Source organism: Peromyscus eremicus, chromosome 1, assembly GCF_949786415.1.
Source record: "Peromyscus eremicus chromosome 1, PerEre_H2_v1, whole genome shotgun sequence".
Lineage (NCBI taxonomy): Eukaryota > Metazoa > Chordata > Mammalia > Rodentia > Cricetidae > Peromyscus > Peromyscus eremicus.
In genome coordinates this window covers 163752299-163774083 of record NC_081416.1, presented here as the reverse complement: position 1 = coordinate 163774083, position 21785 = coordinate 163752299, and the positions used below count along the sequence as shown (strand labels likewise).

Sequence of the window (21785 nt, the reverse complement as noted above, 5' to 3'; positions counted from 1 at the left end):
CTGCCGCCACCACCTCCCGAGTGCCAGAATCATAAGCAGGGGCTGCCGCCCCGATCCCCCTTCTACTTTACTGCCTATCTACCTGTCAACCTACCCATCCGCTAGTGTCCGTATTTGTGTGTGTCTGTGTCTGTGTCCTGGCTCGATCATGGGTGGGCAGCAGGGTGGGAGACAGGCCTGAGAGAAGCTTCTATCCACAGAGAGTGTGCAAGCAGGGTGGGGCGCCTCACTCAAGTGTTGGGTTCACGGAAGAAACCAGAGCAGGCTTGCAGCTGGAAGAGGGCAACCACTCCAGGCCTGAGCCACACCCCCAGCCTCCAAGTCCTGGGGTGTCTTAAAGCAACATGCAGTGTCCAGGCCTTTGCAGGGCTGTGAGTCTACTATGAAAACCCTCAGGGTGAGTAAACATGGAAGCTTCTCTGGGAGGCAGGCCGAACTGACTATGCCCCAGGAGACTTCCAACCAAATACCACAGGAGCTTCCAGAGAGGCTGGGCAGAGGCCCAGGGGCGTGCCTAGCAGCTGGGGGTGGAGTTGGACGCCCTCAGAGTCCCACAGTTCTGTGCACAGGATGTAAGTGAAGAACTGGGGGCTCCGGGCACAGGATCCGCAACTTCAGGCAAAGAGGGAAGCAGGGTTCTGTGAGCAACACAGGCCGAGGCCGGGGAGGAGGCCGGGGAGGAGGCCGAGGCCTGGGTTCCCAGGTTCGAGGGGCCAGCACCAGGGCCTGAGGGAGGAGGGCTGGGCTTGGACCCCTGGGTGTGACGGAGGAAGAGTGTGCCCGACTCCTGAGGGGGAGAGAACAGGCTGGGGTCTGAGGGAGGAGAGCAGGAATTTGGGCATTTGAGTCCGAGGGAGGAAGGCTGGGCCTAGATTTTTGGGTCCGAGGGAGGAATTCACGCCATTGGACTCCTGGGTCTGTGGGAGGGGGGTGAGGTCTGAGCCTCTGGGAATGAGGCCTGGAGTCTTGGGTCTGAGGGAGGAGAAAAGGAAATAGCAGAAGTCTGAGACAAATTTTGGTGTGTCTAGTTCTGTAATTAATTAACTAAAGTGGATCAAATGAAGAGGTGAAAGTTCACACAGGAGTCGGGCACTCCTGTCATCTCGGACTGGGTCCCCATCCCACCACCAGTGTCTGGGTCTATGCGGAGTCCACAGGGGCCTTGTGAAGAATCAGCGAGGCGGGGTCCAGAGGAGTCACGTGTCCCTCCCACTTCAGGTCGCCCAGTCAGGATGGGGATGCCCCAGGCCTGGGTCCTCAGCCTCTTGCTGGTCCTCCTGCCTCGGACCTGGGGTGCAGGTAAGAGGCCACCTCATGATGTCCTGACACTCCTGGAAATCTCACTGTGGATAGCTTTCCTCGGCTTTCCAGTCAAATACACGTGACAGTCTCAGGGTATCCGTCCCTCCCTTTTGGGTCTCAGTCTGTTTCTGTCCATCTTTCTCTCTCCCTTTCTGGGTCTCTCTCTGTCCCCCTCCCTCTGTACGATCACTGCCCCTCAGATTGAGTCCAGTTTTTCACTGTCCATGCCTCACTGATGCCCCTCTTTCCTCTGCACAGAGACCCGTCCCCCACTGCTGTACCACCTTACAGCTGTGTCCAACCCATCCAAGGGGGTTCCCTCCTTCTGGGCCACGGGCTGGCTGGGGCCTCAGCAGTATCTGAGCTACAGCAGCCTGCGGCGGGAGGCTGTGCCCTGCGGGGCCTGGATGTGGGAAAATCAAATGTCCTGGTATTGGGAGAAGGAGACTGTGGACCTGAAAAGCAAAGAACAGCTCTTCTTGGAGGCCATCAGAACCCTGGAAGACCACCATATCGATGTACTTAAAGGTGGGGTACAGCAGCCTGGGCCTGAGGAAGGAAAGTGGGGTCTGGACTCCTGGGTCGAGGAAGGAGGCTGGAGCCATAGGTCTGAAGAAGAGGGTGAGGTCTGAACCCCTAGGAATAAGGGTGAGGGCTGGGTCTGGACCTCTAGGTCTGAGGGAGGAAGCTGGGGACTGAGCACTGGATCTGAGGGAGACAGGAAGCCTGGCCTTGTCTCGGTCTGCTCACCTGCGTGTTGGCATCTAGGTAACTACACACTGCAGGGCCTGCTGGGCTGCGAACTGGCCCCCGACAATTCCTCATTGCCCACGGCTGTGTTCGCCCTCAATGGCGAGGAGTTCATGGAGTTCAATCCAAGAATTGGCAATTGGACTGGGGAGTGGCCTGAGACAGAGATGGTTGGAAATCTGTGGATGAAGCAGCCTGAGGTGGCCAGGAAGGAGAGTGAGTTCCTGCTGACTTCCTGTCCTGAGCGGCTGCTAGGCCACCTGGAGAGGGGCCTTCAGTACCTGGAGTGGAAGGGTGAGCCCATCTCCTGCTGTCCTCTAAATCTCTGTAGCCATGCTCGAGGCTCTCCCAACATCCTGCTCAGTGCGTTCCCACACATTCCAGGGGACCTGTTAAGACAAGGTCTCGTGTAACCCAGCCTAGCCACGAACTCACACTCACGATGTAGTGGAGGATGATCTTGAAATCCTGGCCCTCCTGCCTCCTTCCAATTGCTGGGCTGACAGAAGTGTATTGCCACACTCAGCTAATTAATTGTAGTTCAGGCTGACCTTGAACTCACAGTGATCTGGCAGCCTCTGTCTCCTGAGTGCTGGGACTAAAGGAGTGTGCCACCATGGCCAGCTACTTTTTCTTTTTCTTTTTTGTTGTCGTTATTATTTAGAGTTTCATAGTGTAGACCAGGGAACCTCAAACTTGTCCTTTTGGTCTCAGCCTCCCAAGTGCTAAGTTTTTCCATGTCTTTTTCTTCTTGTTAACCTCTGAGAGCTCTTTGTATATTGTGGACCCAACCCGTCACCAGATAAGTGTGTCAAAAACACTTCCTCCACCGTATTTCTTTTGTTCTTTTAAAGGAAGGTTTATTTATTTATGTGTATGAGTGCTCTGTCTGCATGTATGCCTGCAGGCCAGAAGAGGGTGTCAGTAAGATACCATTTGGTTGCTGGGACTTGAACTTGGGTCCTCTGGAAGAGGAGCCAGTGCTCTTAACCTCTGAGCCATCTCTCTAGGCCCCTGAGAAGTGGAACTTTTTCATTTATCACTTTTCTCTCTTGAGGACTGTGCTTTTGTTAGGATATCTTGGAGGTCATCCCCAACCCAAGGTGACCTAGGTCTTTCTGTGTATTTGGAGGGTTTTACAGCTTTGCAGTCTATGTAAAGCCTCCCCCCCCCCCTCTTTCCTTTCTAACAAACCAAAGTTTCATCCTGTCTGGATTTGAGTGTGCTGTGCTCATGCGTGTGCTCATGTGCATGAAGGCCAGAACGCAGCCTCAGGGGTTGTTCTTAGGACCTTTTTCTGAAAAAACAAATTTTAGGGCTGGACGCGGCTCGGTAATTAAGAGCACATAGTGATCTTGCGGAGGACTGAGTTCAGTTTCCAGAACCCACATCTGGCAGCTCACAGCCACCCATAAGTCCAGCGCCAGGGGATCAGATGTCACTGGCCTCCATGGGCACCTGCACTGGTGTGCACACATACATGTTTTTATTTTTATATGTGGACTTGTGTGTCTGTGTGCACGTGAGTGTAGCAGCTCACCAAGGCCAGAAGAGGCTTTATACCCACTGTAGCTGGAGTTACACGCAGTGATGACCTGCCCAGTGTGGGTGCTGGGAACTGAGCTCAGGACCTCTGCAGGAGCAGCGCACACTCTTAACCACTGAGCCACCTCTCCAGTCCCGACTCCTTTTGCTTTTAATTCCACCTCTCACTTTGTTGACTCTTTTTGGTATTGAACTCAGACCCTTCTCTTGCTAGGCAAGAACTTTGCCACTGAGCCATGCCTGTCTTCTATCTTTTAGGTTTTTGTTTGTTTGTTTGTTTGTTTTTCTCAAGACAGGGCTTCTCTGTGTAGTCTCGCCTGTCTTGGAACTTGCTCTGTAGACCAGGCTGGCCTTGAACTCATAGAGATCTGCCTGCCTCTGCCTCCCCAGTGCTAGAATTAAAGGCGTGCGCCAGCCCCCCAGCCATCTTTTAGGTTTATAAAATATTTTTAAGCTTACATTTACTTATTTATTTATTATTTTGTGTACATATGTGACTGTGTATGTGTGTGGTGCATGCACACGTGCATGTGTGGTGTGCACCTGTCCACATACACAGGTCAGAAAAGGACAACATGTTCCTCCTCTATCACACTCCATCTTATTTCTTTGACACGGATTCTTTCACTGACCTGGAGCTACACTGGCAACCAGCAGATCCCCAGTGGTCCTCTCCTCTCTGATTGCACCCTCAGTGCCCAGGTTACAGTTTTTACAGAAGTGCTAAGGATTCGAACTTGGGTCCTCAGGCTTGTGCAGTAAACACGCTTATCTGCTGAGCTATCACCACAGTTTGAGGAATTGTGGCTGGTAGTAGTCCATTGTGGAACCTGGTCATACTGTCCTCTTTCATCTGCTGTGGGTGTTCAGGGTGTTTCTGTACTTTGGCTGTTTTGACGGATGCTGCAATGCAGAGTAGGGGCCAGTATTTCCATGGGATCTAGATTTCAACTTCTGGATAAGTGCCCACAAGTAGGACGGCTGGGTTCATTTTAGAAAAAAAGAATAATTATTTTTTATTTTATGTGTATGGGTGTTTAGCCTCCATGTATGCCCATGTACCACATGCATGCAGTGCTCACAGAGGCCAGAAGAGGGCATCAGATCCCCTGGAATTAGAGATAAAGGTGGTTTTGAGTTACCTACCATGGGGTGGGTGCTGGGAATCGAACCTGAGTCCTCTGGAAGAGCAGCCACTACTTTTGCCGGCTGAGCTCATTTATTCAGGAACCTCCCTGGTGGCTTAGTGTGGTGGTCCATGTACTCCAGAGGCAGGGCAGGTAGATCTCTGAGCCAGCCAGGACTAAGTGAAAAAGAAATACCATGTAGCCGCACTGTTTACCCACCCCTTGGTAAGGGTTCCAGTTTCTGCAGGTACTGGCTACACTTGGTACTTTCTGTCTGTATGGGATTTTGTTTTTCATAATGGCCTTCTGTTATCAGGTATAAGGCTGTGTTTCTGTTCCCTTCCTTCCAAACATGCAAGGCAGGGGCTCTACCACCAAGCCATCCTCACTGGGGGATTCTAGGCTCTACCACTGAGCATGTCTCTAGTCCTCATTTTACTTAAAAATATTTTTAAAGTTTTATTTGTGTGTGTGCGCACACACACACACACACACACACACACACACACACACACCCCAAAGTATAAGTGTGAAGGTTAGAGAACTTTGTAAGCTGGATCTCTCCCTTCTGCCATGTAGGTTCTGGGGCTAGAACTCAGGTCTTCAGGCTTATCAGCAAGTTCCCTTACCCACTGGGCCACTTCACCAGCCCTGCATTTTATTACTAATTTATCGGATCTGCAGCTGGAGTTACAGGTCATCCAATGCCAGTGCTAGGAATCGAACTCAGTTCTGTAGGTAGAGCAGCAAATGCTCTTAGCTGCTAAGCCATCCCTCAACCCCTCATTGGCCCTCTTTTGACTTTTTATTTTGAGGTGGGGTCTACTAAGTTTCCCAGGCTAGCTTTGAACTCACTCTATGGCTTAAACCTTGAGCTTGGGATCCCTCTGCCCTAGCCACCTGGGTGCCGGGCTCACAGGCCTTGGGCACGCAGCTTAATGTCTCTGGTGGTTAAGGTGCTTCCTTTTTTCTGTTAAGCAGAAGCCAAGGCTAGGCTGAAGCTCAGGGCTGAACCCTCAGGGTCAGCACTGGAAAACAGGAGAAACATGGGCCCCTCAGCACCACCCACAGGAAGTCATCCTCACTAGAAAACAATAGTGACCACTGGGCAGGACACAGAACTGCTGACCGAGGTCCGGTCTTCTGTGCCTGAGCCAATGGTGCGTCAGGTCTCCCAGCTGCCAGTGAGGCCCCTCTTTCGGGGAAGCTGCCTGGCTTCCTCTTCCTAAGAAATTGTCAGCTTATTTTCTGCTGAGTACCTGCAGCTGAGAACCAGAACAGACCCACCCCGGATGGAGGGAACGCCTCTGCCCAGCACAGCCCTGCTGGGTTCTTAGATCCCTATAGACTTTCATTTTGTTTAGGGGTTTATTGCTGTTGATTCAGGGTCTTGTGGAGTCCAGGCTGGCCCCAAACTTCTTATGTAGTCAAAGATAACCTTGAACTCCTGATCCTCCGACCCCACCTCTGGAGTGCTGTGATTACAGGTGTGCACCACCACACAGTCAGTCAGTCTCAGTGTGCTGGCGGCTGAACCCAGGACTCCACACACATCAGACACGCACTCTGCAAACTGAGCCACACCCCAGCAGCAGTTTACTTTTTTATTTATTCCTCATGCATTTCTTTTTTCCTTTTTTTTTAGACAGTGTTTCACTATGTCACTTTGGCTAGCCTGGTACTTGCTATGTAGACTGGGCTGGCCTGGTACCCACAGAGATCCACCTGCCTCTGCCCCCTTAATGCTGGGATTAAAAGTGTGCGCCACACACCCAGCTCTCATATTTTGAGACAGTGTCCAGCTCATTTGGAACTCGTGATTTCCCTGCCTTAGTTCCTCAAGCACTAGCATTCCTGGCGTGAGTGTTCACTGTTAGACCCTGCTAGGCCAGTCTTGTCTCCACTCTGTACATACACCGATGTGCTTGCCTAACATGTATGAAGCCCTGGGCTCCATCCCCAGCACCACATAAACCAGGTGGCACATGCCTGCCATTTCTCAGGACTGAGGAAGAGGAGGAAGGAAGAGCAGGAATTCAGAGTCATCCTTGTCCACATAGCTAGTTCGAGGCCTGTCTGGGCTAGAGTGAAATATAGTTTCTTTTTTTTTTTTTTTTTTTTTTTGGTTTTTTGAGACAGGGTTTCTCTGTGTAGCTTTGTGCCTTTTCCTGGGACTCACTTGGTAGCCCAGGCTGGCCTCGAACTCACAGAGATCCGCCTGGCTCTGCCTCCCGATTAAAGGCGTGCGCCACCACCGCCCGGCTGAAATTCAGTTTCAAAACAGACAAACAAATGTGCCTGGGGGGATGCTTGGTGTGCATGAAGACCTGGGCTCTGAGCTCCTGCGGCTGCGTGTCTGTACCAGCAGGGAGGGGTCTGGCAGAGATGGGATCACAGAGCCTCACTGGCAGCTAGTGTAGCCAAAAGGGGGAACCCTAGGTTTACTGAGAGAGAGAGAGAGAGAGAGAGAGAGAGAGAGAGAGAGAGAGAGAGAGAGAGAGGGCCTCTGTCTCAAAAAATAAGTGCAGGGTGGGAAAGACGCTATTCTTGCAGAGGACCTGAATTTGGTTCCCAGCACCCACGTGGTGGCTCACAACCATCTGTAACTCCAGTTCCAGGGGATCTGATGTCTTCTGGCCTCCATGGGCACTGCATGTGTGTGGTGCACAGACACATGCCCAAAACCACCCTTACACATACAGTGAAAAGTAAAGGGAAAAGTGAAGAGCAGTAGAGGAAGACACGTGCCATGGACCTCTGGCCTTGACACACGCCTATTTACACACACACACACACACACACACACACCCCAAAATAAGGGGTGGGGCAGATAAAGGAGGTGTCATGGTGGGGTCAGCAGCGTTGGTGTCTGTCACTCTGGGAAGCCCTCTGGGTCAGCACAGGGCTCATACAGGGAAGGGGGTGTCTGTCCGTGACCAGCTTCACACTGGCCCGTCTCCTGTGTCCCACAGAGCCACCCTCCATGCGCCTGAAGGCCAGTCCTAGCGACTCCGGCTCCTCCATACTGACGTGTGCTGCCTTCTCCTTCTACCCCCCGGAGCTGAAGCTACGATTCCTGCGGAACGGGCTGGCCGCAGGCGCTGGGAACAGCAGCATTGGTCCCAACGGTGATGGCTCTTTCCACGCCTGGTCACTGCTGGAGGTCAAAAGAGGAGATGAACACCATTACCAATGTCACGTGGAACATGAGGGTCTGCTACAGCCTCTCACTGTGGACCTAGGTGAGGCTGTCCCTCCAGCCTCGGTGTCTTCTTGCTGTTCCTGGCTTCCGACTCTCCCCTAACCCCTGTGGCCAGTCCTCCTGAGTCCAACCATCTTCTGTCATGCTGTTGCTGGTCTTCATGGCTTCCGACCAGTTCACTTTTGCCACTGAGCATCCTTGCCGCGGCTGACGGGCACCTGCTTCTCCTTCCTGAGTTGGGTTCTCAGCCAGCCCACTCACAGTGTGGCTGTGTTCTCTCAGTATCACTAATGTTCTTTAAAAAAAAAAAAAAAAAAGATTTATAGCTGGGCAGCGGTGGTGGTGGCGGCGTCGGTGGCGTCGACGTTCCCCGTTAATCCCAGCATATGCATATATATTTAATTTCCCTACACTCTTTATGTGGGAGGGGAAGGCAGAGGTGTGCCTGTGCCATGGCACACTTGTGGAGCTCAAAGGACAACCTGTGAGAGTTGGTTCCCTCCCTACCACCACCATGTGGGTCATGGGGATCAAACTCAGGTCAGGCTTTATGGCAAAGGCCTTTACTCACTGAGCCATCTTGCCAGCCTAGGTTTCTATTCTAGAGGGTCAGAGTCAGGTCTCCTGGCATTGGATATGAGTGCTGGGAACCAAACTCTGATCCTCTGGAAGAGTGCTTTTTTAAAATAATTAATTAATTAATTAATTTTAGACTTATTTATTTATTATGTATACAGCATGTCTGCCTGCAGGCCAGAAGAGGGCACCAGATCTCATTACAGATGGTTGTGAGCCACCATGTGGTTGCTGGGAATTGAACTCAGGACCTCTAGAAGAACAGGCAGTGCTCTTAACAGCTGAGCCATCTCTCCAGCACCAGTGTGACTGGTTTTTGTTTTTTGTTTTTGTTTTTTCGAGACAGGGTTTCTCTGTGTAACATCTGTGTAATAGCTCTGGCTGTTCTGGAACTCGCTTTGTAGACCAGGCTGGTCTGGAACTCACAGAGATCTGCCTGCCTCTGCCTCCCAAGTGCTGGGATTTAAGGTGTGCGCTACCACTGCAGTGTGTGACTGGTTCCTTTATTTATTTATTTATTTTTTTTTTGGTTTTTCGAGACAGAGTTTCTCTGTGTAGTTTTGGTGCCTGTCCTGGATCTTCCTGTAGACCAGGTTGGCCTCGAACTCACAGAGATCCGCCTGGCTCTGCCTCCGGATGTGCTGGGATTAAAGGCGTGCTCCACCAGTGTGGCTGGTTCTTACACGCAGAGTGGAAACATGAGGCCCAGGGCCTTCCTCTGCACACTCCCACCCCCAGTCGTATGCTGGTAAGGGTCTCTGTGGGGACTCCTCAGCTGCTTTCTTCCCTGTGTTCATAACACTTTCTGGTTGCAGATTCACCAGCCAGATCTTCCGTGCCGGTGGTTGGAATTATTCTTGGTTTCTTGGTGATCATAGTGGCTGCTGCAGGGGGTGTGCTGCTGTGGAACAGGATGCGCAGTGGGCTGCCAGGTATGTGCAGGGGTGGGAGGGGCGGTGGGGGGAAGCAGAGACCCAGAGAGAAAGAGAAGGCAGAGAGACAGAGAGACAGAGAGACAGGACAAGGTTCCAGGGAGAGGGAGAGACCGAGAGAGAGTGGAGGGAACAAGATGGAGAGACAGAAGAAAGGGACAGAGACACAAAGAGAGAAACATGGACAGAGACCCAGAGAGAAAGAGGGGAGGGAGAGAGAGAGACACACAGACAGAGACAGGTCCTGAACACCCAGGGGAAAGAGATGGGGACAGAGGCCAGAGAGTGGCACCCTCATGGTGTGTGGGGATGGTGAGACCTTGGTTACAGACGCTGATCTCTTTTCCTCTCTCTTAGCCCCATGGCTTTCCCTCAGCGGCGATGACTCAGGTGACCTGCTGCCCGGTGGGAACTTGCCCCCTGAGGCTGACCCTCAGGGTGCAAATGCCTTTCCAGCCACTTCCTGATGCCAACTCAGGCCGCCAATACCCATTGCGGCATTTGGTGCTGTGTGACTTCCTGAACTCCTGGCATCTCTGAGCCTCCTGAGGGAGCCCTGGGCCGGATGTCCTCCCTTGGACCTCTCCTTTTGTGGCCTGCCTCAGTTTCCCCTTCTAATGAATATGGCTCTTTTCCATCTCCACATAAAATTTGGACCCAAATCTGTGTGTGCACCGTTATTCTTGAGTTTCAGGCAGCGGGAGTTTGGGAAAGATCATACAGACCCCTGGTTGCGGCGGTAGGGCCTGCCCATTTTGTACACTTGTGTACTTTTAGTCATAAATGTATATGATACCTACACTGTGCCAGGGATTTCAAGGAATTCAGCTCTTCTGTCTTCTCTTTCTTTTCTTTTTCTTTCTTTCTTTTTTTTTTTTTTTTGAGATAGGAACTCTATGTAGTCTTGACTGTCCTGGAACTTGCTATGTATACCAGGCTAGCCCCGAACTCATGGAGATCCGCCTGCTTCTGCCTGCCAAGTACTGGAATTAAAGGCAGGAGCCACCAAGCTCGACCTCTTTTCTTAAACCAATTTGAGAATAAGGAAGCGGTTAAAAAAAAACCAAAACAACATTTCGTAATCCTTAAGGGCCTGAGCCTCTGGAGGTGGCTGTGCAGGCTGCCCACAAGCCTGCTGGGAGTTGTAGTTCGATCTGCCTTATCGCCCACCACGCCTTCCAGGCCAGCGCTCTGCTTTGTGGACGTGGCGAGGGGGCTCTCCCGGGACAATCTTGGCGCTCACTGGCTCCGCCCCTGAGGCTCTCCTGCGCCGCCATTGGTCAGAGGGCGGGGGCTTCTGGGCTGCTGGGGGCGGAGCTTGACTGGCACTAGGCCAGGTTGGGCATCTTTGCGTGAAAGCAGAGCTCAGCGTGGGACTTGAACCCAGACCGGGTAACGGGTAACGGGGGGGGAGGGGGGCGAGGGTAGGGAGTTAGCCAGGGAGGGGGTTTCGGAGTGAGGGTCGCGGTGAAGTCTGGGGGCCACGCAGAAGACCCTGCATGATGCTTTCAGCTACCCCCAGCCCCTGAACTTTGGTGGGACGTTTGCCACGTCTCTAATTGAAATACCCCCTTTCTCTGGGACTCCTTCGAGGCTCGAGTTCTACCCGTATAGGTGGTTTTACCTTCAAACTCCCTGTTCTTTTTGCCGACTTTTCTTGAGCCCCAAACTTTTTGCAGCCTTGCCTTAGGCAACTCCTCTAACTTGGAAGTTCTCCCCACATTCTGTCTGGCTCGGATTTTTTTCCCACGTGACCCTCTGATCCCTGGTCCTCACCTCTTCCCAGGACCGATGATGTGGCGATGGTCGCTTCTGTTGCTTCTGTTGCTGCTGAGGTGGTGGGCCCTGGGAAAGCCATCCCCTGACGCCGGACCTCATGGCCAGGGTAGGGTGCATCAGGGAGCCCCCCTGAGTGAGGCGCCCCACGATGACGCCCACGGGAATTTCCAGTACGACCACGAGGCGTTCCTGGGACGAGACGTGGCCAAGGAATTTGACCAACTCAGTCCAGAGGAAAGCCAGGCCCGACTTGGGTAGGATGCGGGGAGCTGGGCAGAGGTGGGAGGTGGGGAATTGAGGTCACTGAAAAGATTAGAGGCAGGAGACTGGACAGGACTGTGATACTCACCTCCTGGGAAAAGGCAGAGTTAAACCTGAGGCTGTTTTCCTGAATTCCTGAATTCCTCCTGGGCGACCTGCCTCACTCTCTGCTTCGCGTCCTCTGTGCCTCTGTCTGGACATCCCTGTTCTGACTCTCCTAGCTTCGAAAGGGGTCTCTCACTCTTGGTAGAGACTGAAGAAATAAACTTTGAGAAGGATCCCAAGCTCAGAATTCAGGTTGAACTGGCAGGGATAGAGTCACGACTCCATCTGGAGGAGATTGCCATTTCCCTGTGGAGGACACAGTCAGCATGACCCTGGGGACAAGAAGGCCACTCCGTGCATATATGTTTTATTATTATCATTATCATTACTTTTATTATTTTGAGATAGAGTCTCACTGTGTAGCACTGGCTGGCCTGGAACTCACTATGTGGAGCAGACTTGTCTGGAATGCACAAAGATTCGAATGTCTGCCTCTGTGTCCCGAGTGCTGGGATCAAAGGTGTGTGCCACCACACCTGGCTAAGAAGTTGTAATTGTAAACTGGACAAGTAGTGGCATTGAAGGGCTGCAGGGCCGAGCTGGAAGGAGCCCAAAACTGATCTGCCCTTCCAGGGAAACGGGTAGAACTTGAGTCCACAGGCCATTGACGATGCTCCTCCTGATCCTGTGTTGACCCTGATCCTCCCGCACTCGGGAGCCAAAGGCAGGCAGATCTCCGTGAGTTCAGGACCAGCCTGGTCTATGCAGTGAGATCCAAGCTAACTAGGCCTTCATAGTGAGACTCTCTAAAAAACAAAACAAAAAACAAAGACAGACAGTGCCTCTTCTGGGTTCACTTGTGATATCATGCAGAATTTTCAGTCCTAAATGGTGGCTTGGCTGTGAGCAAGGGGTGGGAAAAGTGTAGGCAGTGGGCAGTGCTCTGGGGTGGAAATGTCTGAAGATTGACAAGAGCCTCACCTGTTTGCCTGCAGACCCGGGGTGGCATTTTTCCTCCTTATTTTATTTTTTAAAGATTATTTTATGTGTATTTTGCCTGCATGCATATATATGTGCACCATGTGCATGCCTGATGCCATGGATCCCCTGAAACTGGAGTTACAGTTATGAGCTGCCATGTGGATGGTAGGAATTGAACCCAGGTCCTCTAGAGGAGCGCCCAGTGCTCCTAACCACTGAGCCATTTCTCCTGCCCCCTTATTTTTCTTTAAAAAAATTTTTTTTGGCCGGGTGGTGGTGGTGGCGCACACCTTTAATCCCAGCACTTGGGAGGCAGAGTCAGGCAGATCTCTGTGAGTTCGAGGCCAGCCTGGTCTACAGAGTGAGATCCAGGACAGGCTCCAAAGATACACAGAGAAACTCTGTCTCGAAAAACAAAACTTTTTTTTTTTTTTTTTTTTTTGCTGGGCAGAGGTGGAGCACGCCTTTAATCCTAGCACTTGGGAGGCAGAGGCAGGTGAATCTCTGAGTTTGAGGCCAGCCTGGTCTACAGAGTGAGTTCCAGGATAGCCAGGGCTATGCAGAGAAACCCTCTCTCTCTCTCTCTCTCTCTCTCTCTCTCTCTCTCTCTCTCTCTCTCTCACACACACACACACACACACACACACACACACGCAAAATCTGTTTTGTTTTTTTGAGGCAGAGTCTCTCTACATAGCCCTGACTGTCCTGGAGACTAGGCTGGCCTTGAACTCACAGAGATTTGCCTGGCTCTGTCTCCCAAGTGCTGAGATTTAAAGGCATGTGCTACCATACCCTGATCTTTTTTTTAAATTTAAAGAAGATTCATTTATATTAGTGTATGAGTGTGTGTGCTTTTCCTGAGTGTATGAGCACCATGAACATGCTCATGGTGCTCAGAGAGGCCAGAAGAGGGCGAGGGTCCCCTGGAACTGGAGTTACAGACGCTTGTGAGCTGCCCTGTGAGGTTCATGGGATCAAACCCGGGTGCTCTTAACCAACTGAGCCGTCACTAAGTCCCTGTTTTCCGGTCTTATGTAGGTGCAAGGGCTGCTCAGCAGGAAAGGAAGGGGCCTAGGTGGGCAGGGTCAAAACTGAGATTGACAGTATCTCTGCTCTAGGCTTGGGGCCTCATTGGCAAGGGCCAGGGACTCACACCCGTCCTCCCCGCAGGCGGATCGTGGACCGCATGGATCTTGCTGGGGACAGCGACGGCTGGGTGTCCTTAGCCGAGCTGCGTGCGTGGATCGCGCACACGCAGCAGCGGCACATCCGGGACTCCGTGAGCGCAGCCTGGCACACCTACGACACAGACCGCGACGGGCGCGTGGGTTGGGAGGAGTTGCGCAATGCCACGTATGGCCACTATGAGCCCGGTATGCCCCCTCACCTTTGCTCTTTGACCTCTCTTTTAGGACCTTAGCATTGATGCCTCTCCTCCATTTCTGATCTTGTTTGCTCTTCCTTCTGAGAGCCAACCTATGACAAGTTGACTGGACACTTCACATCCTGACCAGGAACACTTATTTTCTGTGTGCTCTTGTCCTGACCTGATCTCTGTTCTTTTGGGACGGTCTCTCCATGCAGCCCTGGTGTCTTAGATTACTATTGCTGGGATGAAGCATCATGACCAAAAGCAAGTTGGAGAGGAAAGGGTTTAGTTGGCTTACACTTCCACATCCATAGTCCATCACTGGAGGAAGTCAGGGCAGGAACTCACACAGGCGGGAACCCGGAGGCAGGAGCTGATGCAGAGGCCATGGAGGAGTGCTGCTTACTGGCTTGCTCCTCATGGCTGTTCAGTCCACTTTCTCTTTTGTTTTGTTTTGTTTTGGTTGGTTGGTTGGTTGGTTGGTTGGTTGGTTTTTCCAGACAAGGTTTCTCTGTGTAGCCCTGGCTATCCTGGAACTCTCTGTAGACCAGGCTGGCTTCAAACTCAGAGAGTCGCCTGCCTCTGCCTCCCGAGTGCTGGGATTAAAGGTGTGCACCACCACCAGCAGTAGCAGCCTGCTTTCTTATAGAACCCAGAACCGCCAGCCCAGTGGCGGCCCCACCTACAGTGGACTGGGCCCTCCCACATCAATCACTAATTAAGAAAATGCTTTACAGCAGTAATTTTCAAGCTGTGAGTCCTGACCCTGTTGGGGGTCGCTGTCAGATATCCTGCATATCAGATATTATAATTCATAAGAGTAGCAAAATCAGTTATGAAGCAGCAACGAAATAATTCCATGGTTGGGGTCACCACAACATGAGGAGCTGTATTAAAGGGTCGATGCATTAGGAAGGCTGAGAACCTCTGCTGTACAGGCTTGCCTACAGTCCATTCTTACAGAGGCGTTTTCGTAACTAGGGTTCCCTCCTCTCAGATGACTCCAGCCCGGGTCAAGTTGACGTAGAATTAGCCAGCACTCCTGGGTAGCAGTCCTCAGCCTGGAGGTGGAGGGAGAAACGTTGCCCAGAGCGCCGGGCTAGGCACACCACAGCTGCCTCTGGGTCCTTCCGCTGTTTCCGAAGCCTCCAGGCCTCACCTCTGACCGCATCTCACTCACATCTGTCCTTCCCCAGGGGAGGAGTTTCATGATGTGGAGGATGCTGAGACCTACAAGAAGATGCTGGCTCGCGATGAGCGGCGATTCCGGGTGGCCGACCAGGACGGGGACTCCATGGCCAGCCGGGAGGAGCTGACAGCCTTTCTGCATCCCGAGGAGTTCCCTCACATGCGGGACATCGTGGTTGCAGTGAGTGGGGCTGCAGAGAACCTGCTTCCCAAACCTGTCCTAGGTCCTGTGTCTTCCACGTGGATCCCAGGCCACCAACATAGATGTGGGGCCGCAGCCTGTCCGTGTCTGCTGCACATCCAGTGCCTGGTATCTCCTTGTCAGACTTCCCTGTGCTCTCACTGGGCGTCCAGTCCCTGGCCTGTGCCCAGACAACCAGAAAGCATAGTTTATTTGACGTGCACATACAACACCCTGTAATTTAAGTATGTCTCAGATACCAGGTGTAGAACATACTTATAGGAAAGAACATATATGTACCGGTGCTGTGGAGGCCAGAAGGCATGGAACCACCTGGATCTGGAGTTATAGATGGCTGTGAGCCGCCCGCTGTGGGTGCTGGGAACTGAACCCAGGTCCTCTGTAAGATAGCCAGTGCTCATTTGTTCTTGTTTTGTCTTTCGAGACAGGGAGGGTTTCTCTATGGAACAGTCCTGGCTGTCCTGGAACTCGCTCTGTAGACCAGGCTGGCCTCGAACTCACAGAGATCCGCCTGCCTTTCCTTCCCAAGTGCTGATTAAAGGCGTGCGCCACCACCGCCCAACGACAGCAAGTGCTCTTAACACCTGAGCCATCTCTCCAAAGAATCCTCCACATTGTCTTTTGAAACTGGATCTTGACTAGGGTTTGGGGCTCTCTGACCAGCCATCCTCCTGTCTCTGCCTCTCCTCTCCAGCCCTTTGTTTTTGGTTGGTTTTGTTTTTCGATACAGGGTTTCTCTGTATCCTGTTCCGTCCTGGATCTCACTCTGTAGCCCAGGCTGGCCTCAGACTCACAGAGATCCGCCTGCCTCTGCCTCCTGAGTGCTGGGATCAAAGGTGTGCACCACCACCGCCCGGCAGAAATGATTTTTAATTAGGACAGATAACATGAAGAGTCGACATGATGAGGTATGTGTCAGAAAATGGTCCATGGAGAAGACGGCTCCATGGTTAAGAGCACTCGCTGTTCTTACAGAAGACTGGGGTCGTCTCTCAGCACCATTGACTGCAACCCCAGCTCTTCAGGGTCTGGAGTCCTTGTGGCCCTGGGCACTGCATGAGCTTGGCACAGGCATGCAGGCAAAACATCCATACACAGAATTTTTTTTTTTCTTTTTGGTTTTTCGAGACAGGGTTTCTCTATATAGCTTTGGTGCCTGTCCTGGATCTCACTCTGTAGACCAGGCTGGCCCTGAACTCACAGAGATCTGCCTGGCTCTGTCTCCCAAGTGCTGGGACTAAAGGCGTGTGCCACCACTGCCTGACCTACACATAAAAATTTTTAAAAATCTTTAAAAATATATATAATTCATGAGTCAGGCACTCAGGAGGCAGAAGCAGGCAGGTCCCTGAGTTCAAAGCCAGCCTAGTCTACAGAGTGAGTCTGGCCAGCCAGAGCCCCAGTGAGAGCCTGTCTCATAAACAAAGCTGGACAAGGTCGGACACAAAAAGGTTTCCTGGCTGCCTTCCACTAGACACATGTGCATCCCTGTCACATTCAGTCCTTGCCTCTCTCCCTTTGGAGATGTCTCAAATTCAGATGCACTGACTCTTCATCCTAACCCCTCTCCCCAGGAAACCCTGGAGGACCTTGACAAGAACAAAGATGGCTACGTCCAGGTGGAGGAGTATATCGGTGAGCGAGCCCCGTTCCCACCTGAGGCGTCGTCTCCTGGCCCCCAGAGAGAGTGCTTTATCAAGCACCCACTGTGTGCAGAATCTGCTGCAGGACTTGCCCAGGAAGCCATCCCTGGGCGCCTACTGTGGAAGGCATTGGAGACAAAGGCCCTTTTGGGGACAGCCTGGGTTTCCACAAAGCTGTGGCCCAGGCCTTCGATGTGTACCAGGCTCAGGATTTGTCCTGTTCTGTAACAGACGTTGTGTCTCTGGTTGTCTGGTTTGGGGCTATTTGAACTGCACACTTATGTTCCCACTGCGGTCCTGTCCTGGGCCTCAAACTCTTTCATTGCAGGAAGTGTTATTGAGGATAAAATTGGGGGTTTGCTGGGTTGTTTTGTTTTGTTTTGTTTTTTGAGATAGGGTCTTCTGTAACTCAGGCTGGCCTTGAACTTACTGTGAAGACGACTCCTGTGCCCTTGCCACTGCCTCCACAGGGCTGGGATCACAGCACGCACAGCCAGGTCCTGTCTATGCAGTGCTAAACAGGCACTCCACCAACTGGGCCATGTCTTCAGCCCCCATGCATGGAGTTGTTTGAGTTTGAAAGGTTTACATATGAAATGTTTTTTGCAACAAATATGCATAGAAGGCTTTTTTTTTTTTTTTTTTTTTTAAATTGGTTTCTCTGTGTAGTTTTGGTGCCTGTCCTGGATCTTGCTCTGTAGACCAGGCTGACCTCGAACTCACAGAGATCCACCTGGCTCTGCCTCCCCAGTGCTGGGCTGGGATTAAAGGCATGCGCCACCACCGCCTGGCACAGAAGACATTTTATTTATCTATCTATTTATTTATTTATTTATTTATTTATTTATTTATTTATTTATTTATTTTTGGTTTTTCGAGACAGGGTTTCTCTGTGTAGCTTTGTGCCTTTCCTGGAACTCGCTTTGGAGACCAGGCTGGCCTCCAACTCACAGAGATCCGCCTGGCTCTGCCTCCCGAGTGCTGGGATTAAAGGCGTGCGCCACCACCGCCCGGCACAGAAGACATTTTAAACATCATGTGCTTATAACGTTTGTAAGGAATGGATGCTTTATCTTTTCTGTTTTTCTTCTAAATCTTTTTTTTTTTTTTTTTTTTTTTTTTTTTTTGGTTTTTCGAGACAGGGTTTCTCATGTAGCTTTGGAGCCTGTCCTGGAACTCACTCTGTAGCCCAGGCTGGCCTCGAACTCACAGAGATCCGCTTGCCTCTGCCTCCCGAGTGCTGGGATTAAAGGCGTGCGCCACCACCGCCTGGCTTTCTAAATCTTTTTATATAATATATTTTATCTCCCAAACAAAATAGAAGCTGTATGATGGTCTGGCATCCTGTGGTGTGGGTGTGCGGGTGAGATGGAGTGAGAGGAACGGGGAGGTCAGGAATAGAGGGTAGGTAACAAGGATGATAGCTCTTGGGGTGCAGGATGAAGGTCTCCAGCCTCCAGGGCCGCCCTCACCTTATGTGGCCCACCCTCTTCCCATCCCCTCAGCCGACCTGTACTCTGAGGTGCCTGGGGAGGAGGAACCCGCCTGGGTGCAGACGGAGCGGCAGCAGTTCCGGGACTTCCGGGATCTGAACAAGGATGGGCGGCTGGACGGCAGTGAAGTCGGTTACTGGGTCCTGCCTCCATCCCAGGACCAGCCCCTGGTGGAGGCCAACCACCTGCTGCATGAGAGCGACACAGACAAGGTGAGCCTCTGCAGGAACTCGGGAGGGTCCTGAGACGGAGAGGAGGGGAGACCAGAGCGGGCAACAGAGACCCAGAGAGAGAGAGAGACAGAGATACAGAGACCCAGAGAGAGAAACAAGTGGGGGACAGAGGCCTAGAGGAGAGCAGCAAGGCAGAGGAGGGGTCGTAGGGACATTTTGAGTGGGCAGGGTCCCATGTGGACCCTGCCTCCCGCTGACCCCTTTACCCCTAGGATGGCCGACTGAGCAAAGCCGAGATCCTGAGCAACTGGAACATGTTCGTGGGCAGCCAGGCCACCAACTACGGTGAGGACCTGACAAGGCACCATGATGAACTCTGATTCCTAGGTCTGCTCAGACCTGTGACCCCATGACTCCAGGGGGGCAACCGAGGGGCCACCTGCAGCCAGCCCCTCCCTCAGGGCAGACTCAGCTCTGGTGTCCCTGGTTCTCAGGACCCACTCAGTCACCTTCCCTCCCTGAGACCCCCGCCCTCCACCCCGGGACCCCCAACCTGCCCAAGACACTCAGGCACTCAAGTGACAGCCACTGGTACCATCTCCCAGCACAGACCCTGAGCCTACACCCTGGCCTAACCCCAGTCTGAACCTCAGTCACACAGGCTGACCTATACTGCTCACTGCCTGGGAGCAATAAAATCATTGCTGGGCTACTCTGGTGTATCTGTCTCTCGGGGTAAGGATGCTGTGCCCAAGGAGGAGCATCCTGGGAACTGAGTTCTGAGGCCTGCAGGAAGGTATAGGGCAGTGTTTCTCAACCTATGGGTCTTGACTCCTTTGGGATTGAATATCAGATATCCTGAATATCAGATATTTACATTATGATTCATAACACTAGCAAAAATGGAGTTCTGTAGTACAAACAAAAATAATTGTATGGTTGGGGGTCACCGCAACATTAGGAAGGTTGAGAAGCGCTGGTCTAGGGCATTTGGACATGGGAGATGAGTGTTAGTGGAAATATGAGGGCGTTCCCAGAGACTGAGAATAAAGCCAGCAGCCTGGAGGCCACAGAGGAAAGCCAGGCAGGAAGTCCTGCCTGTAAGTGCTACAGGGTGGTGGGGAAGCTCAAAACCACAGTAAGAGAAACACCACAGCTCTCAGCTACCCTGTGAAGGTGCCTCGAGTTAGCTGTGTTCTGGTAGTGGAATAGCCAGGAACAGGCTAAGGGCAGAGAGGGCCTGGTGTCAGTCACAGTGAGCTAAACAGAGAGAGTGATACATGCCTGTAACAGTACTCCAGAGTCTGGGGCAGGAGGATTGCTGGAGTTCATGGCCAGCCTGGGCTACAGAGTAAGACCCCTGTTGTTTAAAAAAAAAAAAAAGTAGGAGTGGGGAAGGGGAAGTGATATATTTGGCTCAGTGGTTAAAAGATCCCAGTGTTGGGGTCCCAGCACCTGCGGCAGGAGGTTCACAAATGCTTGTAACTCCATCTCTGAGGAATCTGATGGTTTCTCTGGCCTCTGAGGCACCCACACGGGTATACACTCACACAATTAAAAAATAAATAAAGGGCTGGAGAGATGGCTCAGAGGTTAAGAGCGCTGACTGCTCTTCCAGAGGTCCTGAGTTCAATTCCCAGCAACCACATGGGGGCTCACAACCATCTGTAATGAGATCTGGTGCCCTCTTCTGGCCTGCAGTCATACATGCTGTATACCTAATGAATAAATAAATCTTTCATTTAAAAAAATCTTTAAAAAAATAAATAAATAAATAAATAAATAAATAAAAATCAGGAAAAATGGGCGGGTGGGGCGGGGGCTGGCTAGATGGCTCAGCGGGTGTCTTTGGGTTTCTACTGCAGTGATAAGATACCGTGAGCAAAAGAAACTCAGGGAAGAAAGGGTTTATTTCAGATCACAGCCCATCATGAAGGGAAGTCAGGGGAGGAACCTACAGTCAAGAACTGAGACAGAGGTCATGGAGGATCCTTGCTTACTGGTTTCTTCCTCCTGGCTTGCTCTGCCTGCTTTGTCATAGCACCCAGGACCACCTGCTCAGGGGTGGCCCCACCCACAGTGGGCTGGGTACTTCCCATCAATCAAGAAAAGGCTCCACAGACTTGCCCACAGGCCAATGCTATGTAGGCATTTTCTCAGTTGACATTCTTCCTGGGGCTGGAGAGATGGCTGGGGGTTAAGAGCATTGGTTGCTCTTCTCAAAGGACCAGGGTTCAATTCCTAGCAGCTTAGGACTGTTTATATAACTCCAGTTCCAGGGGATCTGATGCACACACACACACACACTCACACACACTCACTCACTCACACACACCAATGCATATAAGAAATAAAAGATTATTTTTTCCCAAATGACCCTGCCTGTGTCAAGCCGACATAGAACTAGCCAGCGCATGGATAAATGTGCTTGCTACTAAGCCTGATTACCTGAGATTGGACTCAGAATTTTTTTAGCTTTTTTTTTTTTTTTTTTTTTTGAGACAGGGTTTCACTGTGTAGCTTTGCGCCTTTCCTGGAACTCACTTGGTAGCCCAGGCTGGCCTCGGGCTCAGAGATCCGCCTGTCTCTGCCTCCCGAGTGCTGGGATTAAGGGCCTGCGTCACCACAGCCCGGCGTCCTATAACTCTTTAGACCAGTCTGGCCTCGAACTCAGAAACAACTGCCTCTGCCTCCTGAGTACTGGGATTAAACGGCTTGTACCACCACCGCCCAGCTGATCCCAGAATTTTTTAATGAAGTCCATGCCAGTGCCTTCCTTAAAGACTCCAAACTGTAAAACATCTACGGCACTCACCTGCAGAAAAAGTGGTGGCACTGAAGGGCTTCCATATACATCCCCAAGTGCGCCCTGCTAAACTCATTGGTTTTGCCTCAGGCTATGTATTCCAGAGCAGGAACAATTACTTAGCAAGGAACTGAATGGCTTGAGCGCCCCCTGCTGGCCAGTTCTGGGAATGTGCCAGAAGCACCCATGGGTTGGTAAGTCCTATGCTCTTTCTTGATCTGGGGGCTGCTTCCCAGTGGCGTTCAGACTGTGAAAATCATCCAGCTGCTCACCTAGGCCATCTGTTCACATATGCAAGGTATATCTCAAAACAGTTTAATCCTATTTGAAAATTTTGTGTGTGCGCAGGTCAGCCTTCTTGTACTCTCTCTTCCCACCATTAAAGTTAGCAAACAAAGTAATATTTTT

At 51.7% G+C, this 21785-nt stretch overlaps 2 protein-coding genes across 7 annotated transcripts; both read left to right on the top strand.

Moving 5' to 3' along the window:
- Positions 1-533: 533 nt before the first annotated feature.
- Fcgrt (Fc gamma receptor and transporter) lies at positions 534-10096 on the top strand. 5 transcript variants are annotated; one of them, XM_059278732.1, is made up of 7 exons: positions 534-703; positions 1219-1299; positions 1561-1830; positions 2071-2346; positions 7697-7966; positions 9318-9434; positions 9792-10096. In XM_059278732.1, the coding sequence occupies exons 2-7, from the start codon at positions 1233-1235 to the stop codon at positions 9899-9901; spliced, it is 1110 nt and encodes a 369-aa protein (XP_059134715.1). In that variant the 5' UTR covers positions 534-703; positions 1219-1232; the 3' UTR covers positions 9902-10096. The 5 variants fall into 5 exon arrangements, with proteins under 5 accessions (XP_059134715.1, XP_059134696.1, XP_059134722.1 ...); XM_059278713.1 differs by having other exon boundaries at positions 1029-1299; XM_059278739.1 differs by having other exon boundaries at positions 537-640.
- Positions 10097-10654: 558 nt separating this feature from the next.
- Positions 10655-19283, top strand: Rcn3 (reticulocalbin 3). Of its 2 annotated transcripts, XM_059253438.1 has the most exons (7): positions 10669-10826; positions 11221-11467; positions 13674-13876; positions 15069-15241; positions 16837-16897; positions 18411-18610; positions 18844-19283. In XM_059253438.1, the coding sequence occupies exons 2-7, from the start codon at positions 11226-11228 to the stop codon at positions 18949-18951; spliced, it is 987 nt and encodes a 328-aa protein (XP_059109421.1). In that variant the 5' UTR covers positions 10669-10826; positions 11221-11225; the 3' UTR covers positions 18952-19283. The 2 variants fall into 2 exon arrangements, with proteins under 2 accessions (XP_059109420.1, XP_059109421.1); XM_059253437.1 differs by lacking the exons at positions 18411-18610; positions 18844-19283 and having other exon boundaries at positions 10655-10833; positions 16837-17363.
- Positions 19284-21785: the final 2502 nt, after the last annotated feature.